At 36.4% G+C, this 25,137-nt stretch overlaps 2 protein-coding genes and 1 pseudogene across 4 annotated transcripts in view; 2 read left to right on the plus strand and 1 right to left on the minus strand.

Moving 5' to 3' along the window:
• Positions 1–25,137, plus strand: part of LOC120780281 (glucoside xylosyltransferase 1) — a 61,600-nt gene that overhangs the window by 8,371 nt on the left and 28,092 nt on the right. The gene's annotated exons all lie outside the window — the stretch shown is intronic.
• On the plus strand, positions 21,589–23,470 carry LOC120780280 (splicing factor ESS-2 homolog). The gene is made up of 3 exons (XM_040112544.1): positions 21,589–21,969; positions 22,050–22,411; positions 22,478–23,470. Exons 1-3 carry the CDS (start codon positions 21,660–21,662, stop codon positions 23,306–23,308), a joined length of 1,503 nt encoding a protein of 500 aa, XP_039968478.1. The 5' UTR covers positions 21,589–21,659; the 3' UTR covers positions 23,309–23,470.
• LOC120780284 lies at positions 23,593–24,704 on the minus strand (annotated as a pseudogene).

Here is a 25,137-nt window from a genome sequence, read left to right on the forward strand (position 1 = left end):
TTGCATATATAAGTACCATATGCATCAGCAATAGTCAACACACTTTAAAAACACACTGTATTTTGTTTCATATATTTCAGGTTACTCAATTGAAAATTGTCAGTAATCCCTTCGCCAAAGGTTTCCGAGATGATGGAACTAATGATGTGTAAGTACTTGATTTATTTAAACATAAAATATGTTAAAACGAAGTGACAACAGGCAGTTTTGAAGATATTTACTTTTATATGTACGAATACAAGAGATATGGAATGAAATACTTGTAATCTTGCATGCATAAAACGCAGAAATTATGAGACTGATCTTGCTATATGTGTGTAGATATACATATAATCGGGAACATTTATATCGTTTAAGCACATAATTTTCTTGCAATAAAACATTGTTTATGATATGATTTTTGTTTTGTGTTGATAACTTGACCTAATTACACATTAAATACGAGAAAAAGACAGGAGGAAACATCAGACACAATGACGACGCCGAGCAAGTGGATTAGTACAACGTCGAAAAGGGCATCATGCAACATGTTCTTTGACACTGTGCGCCAGCATACAGCTATACAAACATACATATAAGATATGTGGGTGAGAAGGGCGTGTGCGGCAATATAAATAAAACACTGAGATCTAAATCAAACAAATCATTTTCAAAATCAGACTCATCATATTTTAAATGTTGCCTTTTTATACATATGTATATATCTATGTATGTGTGTAAACAAGCCTTAAGTAATTCTAAGAAATGCAGAACAATTTTTGTTTTTTGTAGTCAAAAAATCGTACATCAAAACACTTATAGAAAACTCCCAAAAAATATGCTTTTGCTCTGATTAGAAGCAGAGTTTGGTGTATTTGTGGTATGTATGAATGAGAAGCGCAAGGAATGTAGCATTTTTTGAGGACAAATATAAACAAAATTTCAAATTTCAATTGACGGAGGCGGAGTGTGTGTGTGTGAGATGAAATAGCGGCAGAGAAAGAAGTTGATTGATAGAGGTTGAAATTAGGGTACTTGGCTGGGAAGTAAACAAAAAGACAAAAATATGCTATTCTTTTATGTATTTTATTTAAATTTCTTGAAAAAAATTATTTGACTTGAATATTTATTCGATAAAAAATAGCAATTTGTATACAAAACAAAACGTTTGACCGAAAAAATAGAAATCCAAAAGTATTTAAAATGGAGAAAACGCGCAAAATCGAATATAAATACTTTTTTACCCTAGGAACGTACATACAAGTAGTATAACGCAAATAAATATTTGTTAAAAGCATTCTATGCATGTATGTATGATTAATATTTATGGCAAAAAAATTATTTATATAAATATAAATTTACTCGAGTAAAACTTTCAATGTCTTTGCCTTATTTACCTCAATTTATATTCTTTTTACTATTGTTTTGCAGCACTGCTGGCCCTATGGGCATGTCTCAGATGAGCCAAGAAAGTCAAGCTAGAATGAAGCATCACAATGCCCAGCATCATCACCACCACCAGCAGCAGCAACAGCAGCACATTCAGCAACAGCAATTGAAGGCCAACAGCAAGGATGTAAATTTAGGTAATGCAATATCATAATACTCTTATAATCACAATTTAAGAATGTGCTTACATTAGGGTGAGATAGATTTGTACACTTTCGTTAGGGGTTTTTTTTTTTGTTTTTTTCATATGTAAGAAATTAAGCCACCGCTGACAGTAAAAACAAATTCTACTGCAATGTCTTGTTGTAGAATGACTTAAATGGGTTGTAAACTGTACAGCATAAATTTAGCTGAGTACCATCTGATCAAATTTGAACCGGACTGTCAAAAAAAAAAAAAAAAAATAACATTTTCCTTAATAATTAATACTTATTATCGCCTTTAAAATAGGCTTCTAAGACAATACAAGCATGTCAACGTTTACTCCTCTTTTCCAGGCGCTGGTTATAAGCCTCGTTTGAGATAGCCGTCAGTGTACTCACTGAACTTTTGTTTTTTCGGTGTCGTCTCATTTTTCGTCATTCGATAGATTGTTGATTAGTCTCGATGTCATATTTTTTAACCCATTTCCCACATCAATATGGGATTCTCATCTACATTATCCATTATCAAGAATCTCTTTTGCGACCTCTACTCCAAGTGGTTTGTGCGAAAGATTCAAGTCACACATTCATTGTTAAGCTTCATATCCAAAACCTTAACCAAAATCTATATATATATATGTTATATGTATATCTCAACTATCTTTCTGATGCCAACACGATGATTTTCAAGCACTTTTTTTTTAAATAAAAGGCTTGGCTTACTTCATGGCTCATTTAAATGCCAGTCCGGGTTCATCAGATTCGTGAGTAACTTTGAATAACTTCGAATTAAAATTTTAGAACTATTGATATATTACTAATTTTTGAGTACGTCAAATTTTTATTCTCGGTTAGTATCTATTATTAATAGGTCCATAGTCAAGTAAAAATGTATCAAAAATGTCTTAATTTTTAACACGCTGAATCAATGAACTCTATTTTTTCAGTTTCTTCAGCTATAAGAGTGGTGAAATGTTACTTCGAATTTCTGTTTTCGAAAAACTGAAAAACATAAATATGACGTAATACTTTTTACACCATAATTTTTCGTTAGTAGCCTACTTTTCTCGATGTTCGCTGTAGTGTGATCTATTTTAATAATAGAAATGCTGAAAATTATGATTTTAGGTATTTTTTACAGACCTAAGTATCTTTATTGATTACTGTAACGCAGTCTTCAAGATGATATCTGAAAAATTAATCAATTTTTCAATGATTTTAAATTACATAAATTCCATATTTCTGTGATTTTGAAGATATCATTCAAAATATTGCGTAATAAAGGGTATTGAACCATTTACGTAATATTTTTATAACCTGAATAGGTTATATTTGGTAGTCGGAAAAGGCCTTTCGTATTTCTAATCAAACTTTAACATATTTTTTTTGTATTTATACTATATATACATATATACCGCTAGAGACTTTATTCCATCAGTGTAAATCGAAATTTCGAAATTTCTAGAACGGAAGCGAGCGAACCATTGTGGTGCTACACGAACTGGTTCAGCATCGTGTCCGTAAACTTCACAAATTTCGTTGGTGGCTTGCGTGACAATCTTCTCCTTTTTATATTAAAAAAAATTCAAAATATTGCGAATTTCTTAATTGTTTTCACTCATTTTTGAACAGCTGCAACTTTTTTTCAACTTCCTCGAATTTAATTTTTTGTTAAATGAAGCTTGAAATCTCACATTTCCAAAACTTTATGGCACGACACAATGTGATTGGAAGCACTGGAGTACGACTATTCTATTGGCAAAATACGAAAGACTTTTTCGATTACCCAATATTAAGTTTGTCAGGCACGAAGTTTGTAACACCCAGAAGAAAACGTCGGAGACCCTATAAATTATATAGGCATATATAAATGATAAGCATAAGGTGCTGAGTGCATTTCGGCATGTTCGTCTGTCTTTCCGTTTGTAAATATGTAAACAAGTCCCTCAGTTTTTCAGATATCGATCTGAAATTCGGTCCACGCCCTTTTCTCCCCAAGAAGCTAATCCTTTGTTGGAACTGTCGACATTACACCACTATGGAATATAGCTGCCATTCGAATAGAACGATCGGAATGAAGTGCTTGTATGGAAAATTCTTTTATTTTAATAGATATTTTCAAAAAATTTGGCACGGGGTAATCACCAAAGAAATAGCTGTCATAAAAACTGAACAATCTGAATCAAGTTCTTGTACGGAAAACTTTTTCATTTAACGAGATATCTTCCAACGTTATCGTATTTTCTTGTGTACCATAAATAAAAACTATGAAATTAAGTATAAGGTTGATGTTAAGTACATACGTACTGCGTATACAATGTTATATTTATGACGTTCTCAAACATAATTATTTATGGTTTCGCAATTAAAAAAAATATGAATGGTACAAAATATTTCCAATGTAATTAATACTAAAACTGCTCTACCCTAATGTAAAAATAAAATAACTGAATGTACATTTCATATGCGCACATTTTCGTAAAATATTTCTGACCATATACAAGTACTAAATGAGTATATTCCCCCTGACAGTAAAGCACTTTCAGCGACTCTCCGTAAATCTATCAACACTTGCATTTAACACAATTCATAATTAATTTTTCCCTCCACATGTTGCTTCACTTCTCACAATCTTCTTCTTGCAGCAGTGGCTGAATTGGAAAACCAACAGAACGCATTAATCTCCGCACATGTGATTCAACCAGTAACCGATTCGCCCAGCGCCCCAATCGCTGCCAATACATCACCCGAATTGCTGAGCTACCAACAATGTCTGTCCAGTGGCGGTAGCAGTGGCAGTGCAAACGACCATATAAGCAATGGTTTAATGCCATCCACCAATGGAGGTGGTCATCTTCTTCACAATCATCATCACCATCATAATCACGGCCAACACAGCATCTCACCGAAGCTGGATCATGCTGGCGCAGGCACCAATACTACCACCCCCGCCGGAGTGAGTCCTTATACACATGCCACAGTGGCCGCTCACAATGGCGCAGGCAGTGCGGCCAATGCTGGCGGTCTTATGCCCACAGCACATACACATGCCGCCCACACACATCACACACACTTAAATATGAATCTCAGCGCCGCTGCCGCCGCTCAGAGCCAGATGATGTCGACGGCGGTGACGCAGTCGCATGTGCCACACTCCCAGGTGATGGCCGCGAATATTTATTCGTCGATTGCACAGCCATATGCAAGTGAGAACAGCAATTTCGGTGCGATCTATCATCATCAGCACTACCATAGCGGCTATGGGAATCCCTACGATAAGCTGAAGGTGTCGGGCCACATGCGTCAGTCGCCTGCCACAACGGCTGGCAGCCCAACAGCGATGGCCACGGCGGCGGCAAATGCTTACGGCATTAGTAGCTATCAGTCGTTCTATGGTTCACCGCATCAAATGATGCGTCCCAACGGCTATATTGACTTGGTGCCGAGATAAATATTTTGTTGTGCGTCCTACACGGCATTTTCGAACCAGCGAAATGTTGCAATAATTGAAAAGTCAAATACTATATGTTATTTTTATACTAAGTGCAATTAAATGAGATTAATTAATAATATGTAATAAGTTTTGCTTACACGCAAATGAAAGTATTACTTTGTTGAATTTATGCATTGCATTTTGCATATTTTTCCCACAGTATCGTAAGTAGTTAATCCACTTAAAATCGTGCAACTTAAGCAATATTTGTTTGTGAAATTAGTTAATTTATTTCAATTATGTGTTTATCAAATTTATAGTTTATTTTTAGTTAAATTACCGAGGTATTAAATTTTTGCCATATGCTGTATAATAACGTAGTGTTTTAAGCAATCAACACTTTAATTGTAAATATCATATTTAAATAAATTATGAAAGTGTAAAATTAAATAAATACTTTACTATATACTACTTAAATTCATGAATTAATTGATGGTTCGTTTTTGCACATGTGAGTAATGGGAGGTTAAGGTGACGTAAGACGAGGCAAGGAGAGACTACTTTTGAAAAGCTGCTGCGACGGCATTTTGCAAAAATTCTTTTTCACTTTTGACACTGTGAGAGCCATTGGCTTCAAGTCGAATTAAGATTAATAAGGGAAAAAACGATCTTTATCTGGATTTTGATCGCTCAGTTTGCTATAGTGTTACGACCTGAGAAATGCATTTCGGAGGTTATAGCATTGTCTTGGATAAAAATGCATGCCAAATTTCGTGAAAATATATTGTCGATGTTATGTTTTCCAAATGAAGTGTGAATAGCAATTATTCGTCTGAAGAACAACAAAACGGCAGGGGCCGATGGATTGCCGGTCGAATTATTCAAAACGCGGCGGCGAAGAACTGATAAGGAGCATGCATCAACATCTTTGTAGAATATGGTCGGCCTAAGCATGTCCGACGATTGGGATTTAAGTGTGCTCTGCCCAATCCACAAAAAATGAGACCACACAATCTGCGCCAACTACCGTGGGATAAGCCTCCTCAACATCGCATATAAAGTTCTATCGAGCGTATTGTGCGACTTCATATCATGGGACATTTTCAATCTATTGGTGGAAAGAATAAATCGAACTGTAGAGCTAAATAGAGAAGGCACAATCTTTTAAAATATTGTACATCTGCTGCCGCACGTCGATGATATTGATATCATTGACACCAACATTCGCGCCATTTGGAAACGATGCAAATGGGTCTGGTAGTGAACGAGGGCAAGACGAAATATGACCACGTCACTGTTGACAGTCATAACATCGAAGTCGTAGATGATTTCATCTATCTTGGAACCAGTTTTAAGACCAACAACAATGTCAAACTCGAAATCCTATGCAGAATAAGTCTCGTCAACAGGTACTACTTCTGACTGAGTAGTCAATTGAGAAGTAAAGTCCTCTCTCGACGAACATAGACCAAATTCTACAAGTCACTCATTATTCCCGTCCTTCTATATGGTGCAGAGGAAAGACAATGATGAGTCCACGTTACGAGTTTTTGAGAGAAAGATTCTGTAGAAGATTTATGGTCGCATTGGTAACGGCGAATATCGTATTCGATGGAACAAGGAGCTGTACGAGTTATACGACGACATTGACATAATTCAGCGAATCAAAAGACAGCGGCTACGCTGGCTAGATCATATCGTCCGAATGGACGAAAAAACCCCAGCTCTGAAAGTATTCGACGCAGCACCCGCCGGGGGAAGCAGAAGAAGAGGAAGACCTCCACTTAGTTCGAAAGACCAAGTAGAGAAGGACCTGGCAACACTTGGTATCTGGAACTGGCGCCAAACTGCGAAAGGAAGAACGACTGGCGCGCTGTTGTTAACTCGGCTATAACCGCATAAGCAGTGTCTACGCCAGTAAAGAAGAAGTTTGTATGTCAACTATATGCTTTAGTTATCCGATCTCTACAATTTCTTCGGAGATTGCATTATTGCCTTAGACAATAACCCATGTCAAATTTTGTGAAGACCTCGCGCAATATGAAAAAGATTTCCATACACGCACGTGATTCCAATAGTTCCAATTGTATGGCAGCTATATTAGCGGTTCCGACAAATGAGCAACTTCTTGAGGCGAAAAAGCACAAAAACTGAGGGGCTAGTGATACTAATATACCCCGTCCAGGGTATAAAAAAACACTAGTGGTATATTCTTTTCATATCGTTAACTTCAAAACTTTCTATTCTTATCATTTCAATCTTCCTTTGACGCGATAATGTAGAAAATGCTTCAAAATACTGAGGTATTTAAACAATTCCGAAAGCAAGCCGAAGATGAAAGGTGATCTTAAATTGCCGAAATAAGAATGGGAAAAAATGTAATTAATATTGAAATATGCGAACAATTACAACATTACAAGAGGACAACATACATAGGATATTGGTAAATGACGAATGGATGGAAAAGTCTTTCTCACAAGCTTACTGAGAGGAAATGTTCGAATTGTTTCAAATTATTCAGGTCAAGCAAGACCTGTTTTTCACTCCTTGCTGTTTATCCTATCCATCAAACCTGAACACGGGTTTAAGCCGTGTGAAAACAATTAACTGATTTTAGGCGAAAAAGCTTGATGCTGTAGGTTTTTGTATAATTTGAGGTTTCAACCGGTGGGGATTCGACTCATGATTCTCTGAATGATCATCAAGAACTTTTTGAACTATGCTGCGCCAGTCGACTATCGAAAATATTATAATGAAATGGAGGTAGAAGATCCACACGCAAAAGTTGAGGTCTTCTTAAGTTTGTCTTGGAAAGAATCGTGCAAAAAAATAATTCATCTTAAAAAAAATATTTTTGTGAAAAAGTCACAGCAGCATCCATACTGCATTTGTTAAAACATAATACTTAAATGTTTTGATTAAAAAATATTTTTTTTGAAATCTTTAAATTACTAAATAATTTCTAATTCTTGAGTCCACCATCTTGTTTCAAAAGAAATATAGACAGGCCTTCATACTATGCGTATACAAAAATGGCTGCATAGCTTAATCACTATTGGTGCTTTGCACTTGAAACGAACGAAAAATGGCTGCATACAGCATAATTATAATCACTATTGCAGGTGCTTTGCAATTACAAACGATCGAAGGTATTCATATTGGATTGTAGTGAATAATGCTAGAGACCAAAAAGTACCTAGGAATTGTTTTCCATAAAAAAAGAAGCGAGTTGTATTAGGCAGACGGAAAACGCGGAAGATAAACAAATATTTACACACAGTATGTAGGAAGTGGGATAATTAAATGGTTTCTTATGGAAAGGGAAAAAAGAAGGTTGTATAGACACATACAAATGTACATATGTATGTTCCTCCAAGTTAAATGGTAGTATGTGTATTTTTCTGTTCACACAGAGTTTGTGTTTGTTAGCTTGTAGCTCGCAATCGTAACTTGGCGTAAGAAAAATGTATGGTAAAATGTGATTGAATAAGTCAGGGACGAATATTAATTTCTGTGTGATGCTCTCTAATAATCCCATCTTAATAATTGAAATTATAAGAAATTTATTATAAACTAATCTAAACTCGCGGCTCCGCTCGCTCTTTGTTGTCAAGAATATCAAATATCGTGACAACAATACAATGGAATAGTTCAATTGGCAATTTACGTTTTTTATTGACTTCGTAAATAACTTAAGGAATAGTACATGCATAAATATGTATGACATAACAACATTTTCAGTCTCTGCATCTGCATCGTATGTATATCGTTACACATATACATAAATATGTATGTATATGCTACTTGTTATAGTGAATAACAGTGCAGAAGTAGAGCAGAATAGGGCGCGTCTCACGCTCTATATCTGATAATATGGTAATCTTTTGTTCAGCATTCATCGAATATAATTGCAAAATCCACGGCTAAAACACAGATACTATACGTAAGAACGCTACGTGATCGTTCCTTTTAATTATTGCATTGTTCTGTGCAATGCTTCACGAATATTTGACAGTTATTATGCACTCAACAACTATCACGTTGAATTTTTCTTATTCAGCATTACTAACTAGCTTAGTGAATCATACGCTATATGTATGTACATATGTGTATGCTAACAAAAAACCACTGTACCCCGCCAGTGAAGCTGTGTGATTTTATTTTGTATTTTTGAAGAAAATAATGTTCTAATGATTCTTACATGAATATTGAATATGGGCTTATGTTTTGAAATATATATTTTTTTATTTATGAATTGTTGTGACTTTTAACATAAAACAATAGAAAGTAGCCTATGCTCGTCCCGTGGTAGCAAGCAACCACATTACCAATTTTCAGCCAAATCGGTTCAGCCGTTCTTGAGTTATAAATACATATAGACATAAATTGCAAAATCGCGGGCGATTTGGCCAAAAAGGCCGCCGTTGGGAGCTTATCCAGAACTAAGGGAATATCCGTGCAAATTTTCACGTCTTTCCGTGCTGTGGTTCGAGCGTAATGCACGGACATACAAAAAAGGCTTACATTTTTAGATATAAGATTTACTTCATATGATTTTCTACATTCGTAGGTCACACGATACAAATAAGAATAATTTAAATAATTAAATTGAAGAATTCTATAGATAATATAAGACAGTAAATTACAGAGAACTCTCTTTCTCTGCAAAAACCTGATCCCTGATAGACATTAGTCTAAAAAAAAATATACTAGAAGATTTTGAAAATATATTGTAAACTAGTTTGTTAGAAAGGAAAAGTGTACAGAAGAAAGTTGGCTTTAGCTAAGCGAATATGCCAAAAGTGGTTTACACGATTTAAAAGTGGTGTTTTTGGCTTTGAATATCATAAACGCCTTGAGCTGCCAAAAAAAAGTTTGTAGATGAAGAACTGGAAGGATTCCTCCATGAAGATTTTTGCCAATCACAAAAACAGATCGCAAAATCTTTGGGTGTCACTCAAGCAGCCATTTGAAAACGCTTAAAAGCAACCGGATACATTCCTGAGCACGAAAATTAGGTGTCATATGAATTGAAGCCAAGAGTCGTTGGAAGACGATTTTGCATGTCAAAAATGTGAGTTTCGATTCCTACAAAAAATAATTTTTGCATCGGGATAGCATCTGTTGATGAAAATTAGGTCCAGCAACGACAACCCTAAACAGAAAAATTATAAGTGAAACCTGGATACCAGCCGACTATCTATATCGCCAAAGTATTTGGTCAGATCAAAAGCGCATGCTGTATTGTGAGCTTCTAAAAATCAGGTAAAACCAATTAATGATGAACACGACTAGACACAATAATTTTTCTTCATGGCACAAGTTTCTACCATCATATTTCAAGTCTGCTTTTGTAGAACTCAGCTCTCTGCGGAAACCACAGTCAGATGGAGCGATGGGGTTGCAAATATCATACTTTATCAACATTGACATAGTTCAGCGAATTAAGAGACAAAGTGGCTGCGCTGGCCGGGACACAGTACCCGCAGGTGGAAGTCAGAGCAAGAGGAAGACTTCCACCTCCGTTGCTGAAAGGCCAGGTACAAAAAGACTCCTGGCTACACTTGGAATCTCCAAGTGGCCAAACAGAGGAAAGGAAGGACTGTCTAAAGCAGAAGAAGAATAGTTTTATAGACTGCAAAGGTGGCAGATCTTAAAGTAGGGCATTCTAAAGGGCAATAAAACTTTTTTTTTTATAAAATTGTGTTAGAACTTCGTTTTTTGGAAAATGTCAAGGCTTTTAAAGATCTGTATTGCATTTAGTATTTTTTTAAAACAACCAAATGTCTGCCGTGAGCAAAAAATAAGGTTTTGGAAAATTACATGATGTTAAAATATATATTTTTGAAAATTATATTTTAACAAAAATCACCAAAATGATTGACTGTACGTGAAATGTGATTATATACACCGCTTCCTGAAAAAATCTGAAGCGCATCAACCTTGTGTTGGCGTGACATTTCTGAAAATGACAGCTAAATCATTAGTAACGGCAATTTTCGAAACATAGACAAGAGAACACAAATAAAGTAATATACATATGTACGTATTGAAATAAGGTGAAAGATATTTTTGAAGCATAAACTCATATTTAGTATGTACATATGTATATACATATATGCCATGGAACTAATGATAAAAAGTTCAATATTTAAACTCGGGTTAATTATTATATATCTTCTCATAAAAAAATATATGTTTAAGGGCAACAGCTGGTAAATGCAATTTCTAAAGACTTAAGAACATAAGTTACATAATTTGTTCTACTCGCCAAAAAACAACAAAGAAAATTATTTATTACTTTAGCTTCCTACTGATCTTCAGTTCCGTTTGTCGGCAAAAAATATAGAGTCGAAAAGCGAATGTCCTCATATCCGCTGAAATTATTTAAACGGCTTGAATAAACAAAATAAGTGCCAAAGTAAAGAGTGACACACACACATACATGTGTATATATGTATATATTATATATATGTATAATCTGTTACTGCAACAGACAAACGCTGAATGGCGAACTGAAAGTGATTCTATATACTAGTTAGCCATAAATCGCAATTCGAGTGTAAACAGATTTGTTTGTTTTACCTCGTCTCATTTGTCACACAAATAACGCTTTGGTATCATATTCGAAAATGCCAAAACAAAGATCTGATGACAAAAAACGAAAACGAAATGAAACTAAAATCACAAAATCTACTTTCGCTCGTCTACGTGTAGCATCTTTCAAGTGCCACAGATCACTTCGTAGCCACTTGAGTTACGCCACACGTTTTATCCACACACACACTTACAAACATACCATCACACATTTCCCCTATCACTTCAAGATGTCACCGTTATTATGTATTGTTGTTTTAGTTGGCGCTGGTGTTGTTAGCTAGGTTTGTCACCGTGGCTCCGCAGTCCTGTGAAACTCATCTATGAATCGATCGTGCCTGACAGCCGCCGCCTCACAGCTGAACTGCCACTGCACAGCAAACATGCGTGCGGTAGGTCTTTCGGCAAATTTTGAATGGTTTATCGATTCTAAGTGAATTGAACTTGTAAGCAGTAAATCTTCGAGGCTGTACGCCGGTCTTTATCCAAAAATTACCTTCTGGTTGATGGTTTTACAGCCAGCATCGGTGTCACATTGCTCCTTTTGACGTTTAGCAGTGACCCATTTTTGTGATTATCTGCATAACGGATTTGTGTGAAGGAGTTTACATGTTGTCGTAGAATTCTTTTGTGGTGCACCGGTGTCAATTCTTGGATAGCTAATTTCACATTGCATTGAAGTTTGAAGGCATTATGTTAAAGAGGATTTCTTCTTTTATAAGATGAGGTTGATATACAGTCGTTTCACTAACTATTTTGTTGAAAGTATTGTCCATCTAAAGCTTTAGCATTTCTCCGTCTTTCATAAAATTTGTGGATTATATCCCAAAAGAACTGCGCTGCGGTCAATAATGAATTAAGCCAAATTTTTATACCCTAGTCTGATATGAAACGTGTTCCAATGAGGGTGTTTTGCATTGAAAAGGGCAAAGGTGGGTGAAGCAAAACTTCCTAGCGACTATTTTTCAAAGGTGAATTTTGTCCATTTCATCACCTTCAAAGTAATCCCCTCCCGCTGCAATACACTTATGTCAGTCATCATAGCACTTGGAAAAATCCTCCGCCGTGATGGCCATCGGAGCCTTCTTCGATTCAGCTTTTATATCCACAAATGAGTCAAAACGATGTCCTCGGAGTGGTCATGTGAATTTGCTGAATAGCCAGATGTTACATGAAGGTAAATCAGGCGAATGCGGTGGTTGCGGTCCGATATTAGTTGAAAATGTGGCGAAATTATCACGAATAACCAATGCAGTATGAGATGGTGCATTATCGCTCTTCTCTGAAACACTCGTATCTCAAACACTAATAACAGTACTACCAACTTACAGAAAAAAATTACCAATTCGAAAAACACGCGAAATATAAATTAAAAATTCACCTTTCAATTTGATCACAGTAGTAAGAATTAAAAGAAAACTCGCAAAAGACTTTTTCAGGTACAGAATTCGATATATTTAAGTGACAAAAATTATTGTTGTTTACCCTTCAAATGAACAAAATGTATTGAAAAAGATACACAAAAACTAGAGATTCCCCCGCAAGTTTGTAATATTGGAATGATAATCGAGTTATGCCGACTTTTGACAAACCAAACGAATATAGTTAAAGAACCATATATTTTTTCAAAGTAAAGCCAAGTAAATCTCCTCCGGAATGTTACTTCCGACTAATTCGCAAAGAAACATACCAGAAAGGCGGAAAAGTTTATATCGTTTCAAAGAAAATTATTTTATACAAGTTGCCACCTGTAAACCGTTCCAGGTTTTGAATACCAATTTTTAGTTCGGCTTATTATTGGTATTAAACTTTGCCTCTGTTCCGGCAAATTCTTCATTGCCGCTAAATTTCATCCCAGTGAGCATTCTCATGAAATCTGAGATCATTAAAAAGGCGTGGATGGCCAGATCCCTAGAGTACGATCGAGGCGAAAGTAATTGGATGCCTAAATTATAGCTATTTTATCATAGTTATTATTGATATGTCGCATGATGCATTATTTAATGAAATAGTACTTTGTTCCTTTGAGCCGTTTCCGCGATTTCAGTAAAATTTGTTTTCGACAATAATCATATATTAATATATATTCTGGTAGCACCTTCGCCTTAGTTTATTCTATAATACCACTATTGCCACCTAAATTTTCGGACCCCATAAATACCATATTTAAATAAGTGGTAGCAAAAAAGCTACAGAATCTTCTATTCAAACTCTAGAAGCCCCGCCAAATCTCTTTCAAAGTGCAAACGATAAATTGTCACAATTATTTTAATTACATATATCATTATTAAAATATTATCTTAATTCCCGAGCCTAAGGTATATACTTTCTAATTGATAAATCTCTGTAGAAAATCTTATCTTATAGCTCGTTTTTGAAACACCCATAAATTTTCTTCGTTCATCGTATTTTTTGACAAGAGACAATACACAAAAATTTGCTTCTATTTCAAGTTCAAGTAGCTGTGCAATCTTTAATGTCGTTGAGTTGAGCGTGGCACCCCTTTTATGTAGACAGAGCGCCTACACGCTTATACTATTTCAGGGACGGTATGCTGCGGCCGGGAGGAGACCATGCGTGCCTTCATGGTTTTATGGTTCAATACGCGTGTGCAAGGAATACGATTGCCTTATGGAATAAATAATGTAAACACAAAGTATTGCCAGCACATGTACATACTTACATACCTACTAAACCATGTGTTAGTATGTGTGTATGCTACAACAATGTAAATCGGCGTGCACAAGTCAATGTGGTAGACACGCCCACGCTTGTTAAAGAATTATTAGCTACTTGACTATATGCAACAGTTACTCAATAAAAAAGGAAACGCCTGTACTTGAGGTCGCTTTTAAGGCACCTTTTCATGCGGCAGTATTTTTGACCTTCGATATTTGGTTAATGTTGGATTAATCGGTACAACAAATAATGTTTCAACTGTGCCAAATTTGATATGTTTCGAAAAAAAGTCAAAGTGTAAGGCATTTTCAATGATTGATTTCTAGTGGTTTTTTTAACGGATCGAGTTAATTATTGTATTTTACATACCACTAATCTTTTAAGGCATGTTTCTTACTAGGTAAAGAAACATAATCCCCTAGGAATTGGTAGGAGGCAAGATGTATATGGGTAAAAGAGGGTTTGCACACGCTATTGGAATCCTGAATGTATATAATTGATAAGACCTTGGAAGATACGATCTCTTATTAATAATAACCACAGCAGGGGAACGAGTTAATATGATTAAGAATTAACATTCACTGAATAAGTCCAACATCTTTATGGGAATTGTGTGTCATTCAGCTATCAGGAGATCTCGGAGAGCCTTATATGTGCTTAATTCACTACCAAAAACATACAATAGACTGCGTTAAGTAAGCATCAAAAGTGTTGCCATTGCAAAGCCAGGTACGGTGATTATTAGTATAGATTATAAGGTTTAAAACCAATTCTATAATGAAGTGATAAATGAAGAGCATGTTTCCAATGGGGTCCGGATGTGAACTTTTCGAGGACGTGGTCTTTTTTTATAAAGCCAATTACGCCTGTAAAACCAAGCGGAAAAACGGTGGCTCAGTCCGAAGAGGCTAAGTTGGAAAAGGAAACGAGGCGAGAAAAAGGTATTGTGCCGAGGGAGAAGAGCTTCAAATTTATCAGGCAGTTTCCACATAATCTAATTATATCCTGAACAAGCTAAATTAAGTTAGCCATGAAGTTTGTAGCACCCGTAATGAAACGACCGGAAACCCCATGAAATAACGGGTGATCAAAGTAAATGTACTCAATAGCCTTTTTTTGACAGATCACGCGTGAGTCGTGTCAAGCTATCATGTTATTTTCGTTCAGTATTTTTTTGGCATTTCATCATGGAAAGACTAACCCTTGAACGACGTTAATAAAACGTTGAAATTTATTGCGAAAATTCACACAAAGAATGTGTTTCGCATGCTCCGCTTAACTTATTGTCAACATAATCGGCCCACTGAGCGTACTATTTATTCGCAATACCATCACCCATCTTGAGACCCAGCATTCCTTATTGGATAATATTTGAATAGATCACATACAAAACGCAGTAAAGAAAATATAACAACCGTTGGTGAGAGTGTATACATAGAAGCCCAATTCTGACTTAATGTAAGCAAGCAAAATTGCCACATTCGAATGAAGAGCAACCTGAAGAGATTCAAAGAACTGCCATTTCAACCAGAAAAATAACGGTTTGGTGTGGTCTCCGTCAATGGCGACCATTATCGTGCCATGACAACCGCTTATTTGATGCCAGACAATTGATTTCAACGAAATGGCGCCACTTCCCACAAATCACATTAATTGATTTATTGAGAGAAGACTTCGGTGAGCAGATAATTCCACGTTTTGGGCCGGTCGACTGACAACCAAGATCATGTGATATCACACCGTTAGACTTTTTCCTGTGGAAATGCATATGTAAAGTGGAAATGTATAAGCGGACAATCTCGCTTCGATTCAGGCCTTGGAGCAAAACACCACGCGTGCCATTCGCCAGTTAACAGTCGAAATGCTCAAAGGAGTCATAAAAAATTGGACTCAACGGATGGATCATCTGAAACGCAGCCGCGGCCAACATATGAAAGAAATAATCTTCAATAAATAAATGTCAAAGAATGTTCTTTCAAATTATAACATTTTCCATAAAATTTGAAGTTTTTTCTTTAAAAAAAGTAGGAAACCTCGAAATGGATCACACTTGACATATCAGCGTAACGAGCTGACTCGATTTATCCATGGTCAGTTATCTCCGATCACCTGGATAGTGGATGGTGAAAGTCGAAAATGCAGCGTTCGTTAAAGCAGAGGTTCGCAAATAAATTCTGTGTGAAACTCTGTAAATCTGCGACAGAGACATGACACAAGACAGAGTCATGGATCTTTGAGTATGATCCCGAGACAAAGGGGCAATCTTCCGAGTGGCACACTCCGGCGTCTCCTCGCCCAAAAAAGGGAAGAACCAGCAACTCAAAAGTGGAAACGATGCTCATTGTCTTTTTTAACAACAAAGGCACCGCCCGCCATGAATTTGTTCCTCCTGGACAAACCGTCAACGCCAAGTTTTACATGGAAGTCCTCAACAGACACCAAGGAAGGGTCAATCGTGTCCGACAAGACGTCACAGCCTATTGAAAGTTGCACCACGACAACGCCCCGGCTCACACCGCCTTTCTTGTGAACAGCTACCTAACCAAGGCCGGCATCCCAACACTTCCGCAGCCGCGTTGTTTCTTTGCCTGAAAAGACCGATTAAAGGCAGGCATTTTGAGACGATCCAAGCATCATGCACTTCGGCTCTCAAGGCTATTCCGGAGGAAGCCTTCCTTGACGCCTTCAATTGCATTGATGCAGAAGGAGCCTATTTTGAACGATTTTAAAGAATTGTAACGATTGGTTCAATAAATTTTTTTAAATCAACTCCTATTACTTTCCGGACAATTTTGATAAGAAATTTAATTTCTGTAAACATTTTAAAATTTGTTTTTTCAGTGTACCTAGCATATTATTTTTTAAAATTCAGAAAATCGAAATAAAAATGTTCGGCAAAAATTTGTCGGCTTTTCAAATTTGTCGCCCTTGACTACAGCCTACTACTCAGCCTGCTGATATATCCGTAAAACTAGTCATTCAGTTTTTCATATAAAGATCTGAAATTTTGCTTTTTCTACCCAAGAGGCTGATTATAATCAGAAAAGCCGATATCGGACTACTGAAGTTTATAATTGTCACACAATCTGAGCGATCAAAACCATGTCCCTGTATGAAAAACCTTTTCATTTGAAAAGACATCTTCATGCAATTTTGCGTGGATTATTGTTTAAGGCAATAGTACGAACGGTACAATCTCCAAACAAATTCTTCAGATCGGACCACTATGGCATGTAGCTGACATACAAAATGACCGATAAAATATGTTTTTGTATGGAAATTCTTCTCAAAGATAAAAGGTGCGAAAAGTAATCATCTGGGAAAATCTATAATTTCCAATTTACAGCGCCAACCAAGCTTGCGTTATAATAACTCCGCTCACTATTAATGCCAAGATTGTATCCTCTGAAAAACCTTTGAAAACACTTACGACAATTTCAACACCATTTAAGTACAAGAAAAAAAGAATGATCTCTTTCTATCGACCTGATTGTGCCACATTTCAAGCAATCTCTCGTTTTGCACTTGCCTCCTGCTAAGCGTTGACAGCGTTCGCCAAGTGTGGACGCTGCATTCGATTTTGCAACATATATGTGCGGCATATGTATTTGTGAATGTATGTATGTATGTGTGGCACCCCTTTGTGACAACCACTGATAAATGTTGCAACTACTGTCACAGCTACTTACAACAAAGTTAAATGGCATTTTTTTACGAGGCGTGAACAGCAAATTACGAAATTTATGCATTTTTATAGCGAAAAATGGACACATTTTAAGCCTCTAAGTAGTCGGCAGCTATGTGCATAAGTATGTATGTGTGTGTGTGGCGGGTATTTATTTATTGTTTCGTTTTTTATAAAGTGTTGCTGGTGCGTCGCATCATTGCTGCTGACAATTTCAGCAACATTTATTTCGCACAGACACACATACACACACACTTGGCATATACCGAATATTTATGCCGTTTGTTTTAACAATTTATCAATGTACTTGTTGCATGCGCTACCATAGGAATCAAAGAATGCACAACAAATTGCGGCCACCGTTCATTTACTTTGGCTCATCAATTAGCGCGCCACGCATAATGGCATGCGCCAGCACACAACCACAACAAAACCAACTACAACTACTTCTGGTTGCTCACTTTCGGTTATACTTTGCGGCTGGCTTCAACATCATTGTCACAACACCAGGCAAGGCGGGCAATGCTGCGGTTTAATTCATCGGAAATTGAGCGCGTAATTCAAATTCAAGCAAACAGCAGCAGCCATCGAAAATTTATAATCACTTCCAATACGCATGGCAGTGCAAGTCTATTTGGGCTTGCAATAGGAAGTTAAAAGCAATTAAAAGTGGAGGCGCTCTGGCTGCTGCTCGCAGGCACCAACAACTGCAGTTGCGCCTCTGGGTGTCATACAAATGCAGTCTTCATATGTGTATGGCATATGCACTGCCCTTTCATATGTTGCATGCTGCACCATCAACTCTTAAACCATAAGGTAGCTTCATTGGCTCGATCCTGCCTTTTTGTTGCAGCTTTGAGAGTGATGAAATGTTCGAAAATTAATGCCATCGATGACGTGAATGAAATGTTTTTCTCTTGTTTCCTATTCATAGGCATATGCAAACAATAAAAGCAACTCCGCGCACATACACAAACAGACACACATTCATACAGCTGCATTTGATCGCGTGTGTTGTGACTTTCCGCCCTCGGTTGCTTCCAATTGGAAATGCCGAGCACAACACTGCGCTTCGTTCGACTCAAAATAGCAATGAAATGAAAGAAAGGCACATAAAAGGGACACCAGAAGTTATGAGAATATTATTGCCAACTGTTAACAGATTTGTGATTCGTTTGGATGCTCGTATGTTTTTGTTTGCTTGCGCTACTGGCGGAACTCATACAAATTTTCCTTCCTGTTTGCTGCGGAGATCAGTAAGTGGATTTGTTGTTGTTGGAGTTGACAAAACATTTTCGATATTGCGGTATTGAAAGTTTTACGACCAAACTTTTTGGGATATTCAACTAAATATGGAAGTGTATGGAGTAGCAAGTTTGGCATGCAGTGACATTCGACGACTGGATACTCATAAAACGGAGTACATAAATTTTTTAATACTTATCAGTTTCGATGAAACATCTTAATATCTAAATCAGATTGCTTTATTTCGAATTATATCATTGCTTAGAAGTTGGTAGCTAATTTAGTTGTTGCTTTGTCCGTGCTCTTCTTATAAAGTGTTAGGTTTAATGGGTTAAACAAAAATTTCAAGTCAAAAAATACACTTTTCTTTGTGAATTTTTCCTGAAGAGCAATACATATTTTTTTTATTATTTTAATAATCGGTGACTCATTTGAAAAATTTTAGATTCGCTTGATTCCGTAGCCGATGCACAGGGAAACTTCCGAAAAAGGTGGCTGGCAGTGAGGAAGATTTTTTTGTTTACAATTAATATTTTGATTTTTCACCAAAAAAAAAAATAGTTTTTTGTTATTTCTTCGATCGTTATCTGTCAAATACATATATCTAAAATAATTGTCGCATGAGAGTTTTACATCGAACGTTTCGAGAAAAAAGCGTTTAACCGATTACACTAAGTTAAAAAATTCTTACAAATAGTTCGTATCTTCGAAAATAATTGCGGGATCAGCTTCAAATCGACAAGAAGATAAATTCCGGCTGCACCGAAGCTATAATACCCTTCACAGTTTGTATGACAACTATTTGCTATAGTGAACAGATCCAAACAATATTCGAAGATTGAAGTATTAACTTCAACAATAATGTCTTCCAAATTTCGTGAAAATATCTTGTCAAATAAAAAAGTTTGATTTGAGTTGGTCGGTTTGTATGACAGCTATATGCTACATTGGTCCGACAGATGAGGTTCTTGGAGAGAAAGGAAAACTTCATCTAAAAAATTGTGGGACTACTTGGCGTACATATATAAAGAAAGACAGACAGATAAACACGGTTAAAGTGGTGTCTTTTTCCTCATTTTCTAAGCAAATTACCACAGTAATGTATATATTTTATAAACCATCAGAAAGTAGAAATATCAGCAAACATAAAGCCCACTGGTTTTCTTTTTAATATCTGAAATTTGGAATTGAGATTTTTTGATTAAAATTTTTTTGCTTCTAAGTCGATATAAGGTTCCCTTCCTAATATTTTAAATTAAAAAATAACTTGTATTCGGGACATAAGTAAGTAAGTTTACTCAAAGTTTCGTGAATGAACGAATGTGGGTAGAAAGTAAAAACCATAAACATGGATATTTGCATTTTTCACAACAATTTCGAGGTTATGTATAAAAAAAGTCTATATACAAAAGTTACTGATATTTTAATTATCTACAACATTGTCATATAATTTTTTCCATAGGGCTCATAGTTTTGCCGGAAATCGAGATAAACCGTTTTTAACCCTTAAAAATTCGACCATGCCTTCCTCACCCTTTTCCCGACCTCAGATCGCCCATAAATTATTTTTACTTTAATGCTTGTTATTTAGTCGGTTGGGATGGTTTCATCCTACTATAAATTTCTTTCTTTTTATAATTTTCAAAGGCTTCTGTACTAGTCTACGCGAGAAACTAGAGTGACCCTTGCGCAGCTTCGTCCTGGAACCTGTAACAGGTTAAACTTCTACTTATCCAGAATAGAACCTGACATAACAAATAAATGTCCAACGTGCAATGGGTATCCGCATAACACTAGCCTCCTCTTTGCTTGCCCTGCTAACCATATTCATCTAACACCCTTCTCCGTTTGGTCCGAATCCGACGAAACAGGCCTGCAATTGGATGACGTCGATGACAACTTATCTAATCCTTACCACTCCATACAAACGGGTGTAAGGTACCCATTGCAACAACAACTAACCCATTTCAAGACAATTCATATCTGTTACATATGTATGTATGTATATAATTGCAAAGCTTATTTCTCCTAATTTGTAATCTACTTCTATGAATTTCCATTTGTAAAAGAATGTTAAAAATTGTAACAAGTCACTTACATTTTTACATTCTGGATGTTGCTAAACAAATAGTATAGCACCTATTTACAAGATAACACTCTTAATCACATATTTAAACACAAAATATAAAATTTATTAACTGTGAACGCAAACATTGGATAAAACACAACTACAAGTATTTCCGCCAATTTATACAACAACAATATACGATCCACAATAATTTCTATTCCCACCCATGTGATAGTGCGAACTTGGCAGCACTGTAAATACCAAAATCAGCTGCTGCTACTATCATCCAACATTTTACTACTTAAACGTTTGTTTGTGAAATACGCTTAATTTTTGGCAATAATTCTAGTTCTAAAAAATAAATAATAAAAAACAAATAAAATGAGTGAACCATCTACGCCAAACACACCTGGAAGTCAAGCGCTTGTGAAACTTAAGGAACGTGACAAGGGTTTGCAAGACTTCAAAGTTCCTCTGTCCGGAGCAGTGCGCAAAAAAACTAAACAAAAAATACTCACAGAGGAAATGTACATCGAAGAGCTTTCTAAAATTATTCAACGGGATTTCTTTCCACATTTGGACAAATTGCGTGCACAGAATGACTACTTGGACGCGATGGAGCGTAAAGACTATGCACAAATGGAAGCAATACGGGCCAAATACAGTGGTCGCAGACCAACCGACAGAAGCTGTATGTACAAAATCTGTCGGAAAGATATGTGTATACTTTTTATAACGAATATCTATAACTTATTTTATATTAATTTACAGCTATGTCTCCAGCTACTTTTGAGACACCAGCAAGTGCGAATGGAATTGTGACACCGCGACATGAAAGCAATGATGTTTCAGACACACCCAAATCCACTTTATCCATTTCTTCTAAAACATCAAGAATAGACGAGGGAATTAAGTCTATATCAGACAAACATTCATTGGATTCATTTTTACAACATTACACCAGCGAGGACAATTATAGTTTCCAAGAAATCATAGATACTGCTGACGAGAAATTGCGACAAAAGTTTGCCGTGCTTTATAATGAAGAAAAGTTGTCAGCCGATAAATTAGCACGCGCTTTAACTTTGCCATCAATTGAAAAACAGTTTGAAGAACCCGATCCTTTAAGAAAGGTAAATCATGTATTTACGACCATATAGCTTATCAAATTTTCACATGTTGACCTTCTATTATTACAGATTGAAACTTGGTCATACACAAATAAAAACTCCATTATGTACATCCCCGATGGTGTAGATCTTACCGAGAGAGAACGTGTGGAAGCTGCAAAAAGGCGCGAAATAATAAAGCACAATGCTACACGCCTCAATTCAAATCCTTTTGCTGAAACAGCTAATCAAAAGGCAAACAGCGAATTAGTTAAATCCCAATCACAAGCGCTTATGAATAAAATTGGCTTAGATGGCAACGTCATAACACCCGGAAACGAGAGTGAAGGTCCTCAAGTGCGTGGTTTCAGTCTAGTGAAAACGCCTTCGCCACGGCCAGGTGAAGCATTTTCACCACTCATGACGTGGGGTGAAATTGAAGGTACACCCTTTCGGCTAGATGGTTCTGACACACCAGTACGTCCAAATGTGGGACCTGCTTTCACAATTACTGAAAATTCACGACGTGAAAATATTGCTTTGGCTTTGGCTGAAAAAGTTGGTGAAAAGATGCGTGCGCAAAAGCAAAGGGCCGCTGATACAGCACGTAAGAATATTAATTCACCATTCATACGTTCAAATATGGAACGATTGGCTTCAATGTCACCGGCAGCAAGACGACTAGCCACTTCCAAATTAGGTTTAAATACAACGCCGCTTATGCCCACACCACAACGTACACCAAGCAAAGCTATGCACAGAGCCGCACCAATGCCAAAAGCCCGTAAAACACCATCAGGTAGCGCTGGAACCAGCTCCGCGCCAAGCACGCCGAAACAGATTAGTAGTGGCAAATCAACATTAACCGATGATTTGCTGAAAATTCCTACAAAACGATTGCGTGCCTCAGATTTCTTTTGAACTGGTGCAAAGCATATTTGCGGAAATGAATGGAAATTATATAAATTAGTTTACAAGTAAGCGTACAAAAGCGAATGTGTGGTAACATAGGACAAGTTTACTAAAACACTAATAAGCATATTTAAGAATAAAAATAATTGATGAAATAAGTAACGATAGTTGACTAAAAATCCTTTGAAACTAAATTATTATAAATATAATTGTTTTGATAAATAAAACAAATTTATATTAAGTTCCGAAAATGCTTTCCATTATATTTATTTATAATTTATGTACACCCGAATTATTGTATATATTTTGTACAATTATTTAGAGCTAAATGTAAATGTTTGCTAAAATTTGAGACTGACCTAAGTAGCACTTCCCTGCATTATATTGTGATTTTGCATACTTGAATTGTATTCTCTCACTCATCATAGTAGTCCACATGATCACCAGTTTTGAATTTTTGCTCCTGTAGCACCTGTAGGAATTTTGCCGTTGTTTGTTCTGGAGTTAACATTGTTTTGTTATCTCGTTGCTTTTTGAAAAGACCAACCAATTCCTTATTGGTTGATTCTCGCTGAACCTGCTCTGTCATTTCCGTATCAATTGCACCTGGTGCATAATTCAATACAACCACATTATCCAATGCTTGTTCGGTGGCGAGAACACGAAAATACATCTCCCTAGCTGCCTTGCCGGAACAATAGAAACTCATCGATGCAAATGGTTCAATGCCACATTTTGATGTGATGTTCACCACCACTTTGGGTGTACCACTAAAAACACGGAAAAACTCACAATTCAGCGAGATCACAGAGAAAACATTCACATAATAATATTGTTGCCAAACATTGGCGTCGGACACGTCCACGGCACTTTTCGACACATCACCCACTGTACCAGCATTGTGTATGATAAATGCGCGTTCAAAGTCGCTTATTTTACTCCTTTCAATGACTTCTCCAACAGTTCGCGGAATTGTGTTGCTGTGACGAGACTCAGATCGGTCGAGTAGGTATACACTTTCAAATCATTACCCAATGCCTCGATGCTTTCTTTTGTGTTTAACAAACCTTGTTCGCTACGTGCCAAGAGCACGATTATAGAACCCGGCTTCAATTTGGCTGCAACTTCAATGGACATACGCTGTCCAATGCCACGTGATGCGCCTGTTACAAATAGATAAGTACGTTTTTCCAAATCCAATACCATTTTCGCTTGATTTTTCTTGCTTGTAATTTATTTCGTGTTTATATGTTTTTATGACTGTTTTGTGTAAAATTTTTTGAACTGCACTTATTGAGACAAGTGATGATTGTCAAAATATTACAACTTGTTGCACAAATTTGAAAAATGTTTGCCTTCTCTGCCAGCTGTTTACGCTACAATGAGTTTAGCGGTTGACCTTCGTTTTGGTATTTCACCAACAGCAATAAAATTCTAATGAATTTCACTCCAAAGCGCAGCTGCCAAACCAAGCTGAATCATAGCACACACGAGTATAGGTATCTATAGCAAGGGGGCCGTGGTTGTTGTAAACGGTCATTGCTTTGAGAGTTATTGAGTAAGCGCGTTGATTGCACTGAATACACACTTATACACGTACATATACATACGTACATATGTATGTACATATATGAATGAGTGAAAAGTAATCTTGAAGTGATTGGCTCTTAAAGCTAAAAGGTTATCACTTTCAAATTTAAAAGTTGTATATGAATATTCTTCATACATATGGGTATATGTATATTCATTAAAGCGGGTCGATATTTTTTAAAGTCGCAATGCGATCATTCTGAACAGCTTTGCCTTAGAATATATGGGTCTGAAACCGATTTCGAGAC

The sequence above is a fragment of the Bactrocera tryoni genome, unplaced genomic scaffold (assembly GCF_016617805.1).
Source record: "Bactrocera tryoni isolate S06 unplaced genomic scaffold, CSIRO_BtryS06_freeze2 scaffold_25, whole genome shotgun sequence".
NCBI classification, from domain to species: Eukaryota; Metazoa; Arthropoda; class Insecta; order Diptera; family Tephritidae; genus Bactrocera; species Bactrocera tryoni.

Excerpts from the sequence above, each read along its gene's own strand:
- LOC120780280 (XM_040112544.1), top strand. The coding sequence starts at position 21,660 with ATGAGTGAACCATCTACGCCAAACACACCTGGAAGTCAAGCGCTTGTG. Across the intron at positions 21,970-22,049 it reads CAGACCAACCGACAGAAGCT|CTATGTCTCCAGCTACTTTT; the intron begins GTATGTACAAAA and ends ATTAATTTACAG. Across the intron at positions 22,412-22,477 it reads AACCCGATCCTTTAAGAAAG|ATTGAAACTTGGTCATACAC; the intron begins GTAAATCATGTA and ends CTATTATTACAG.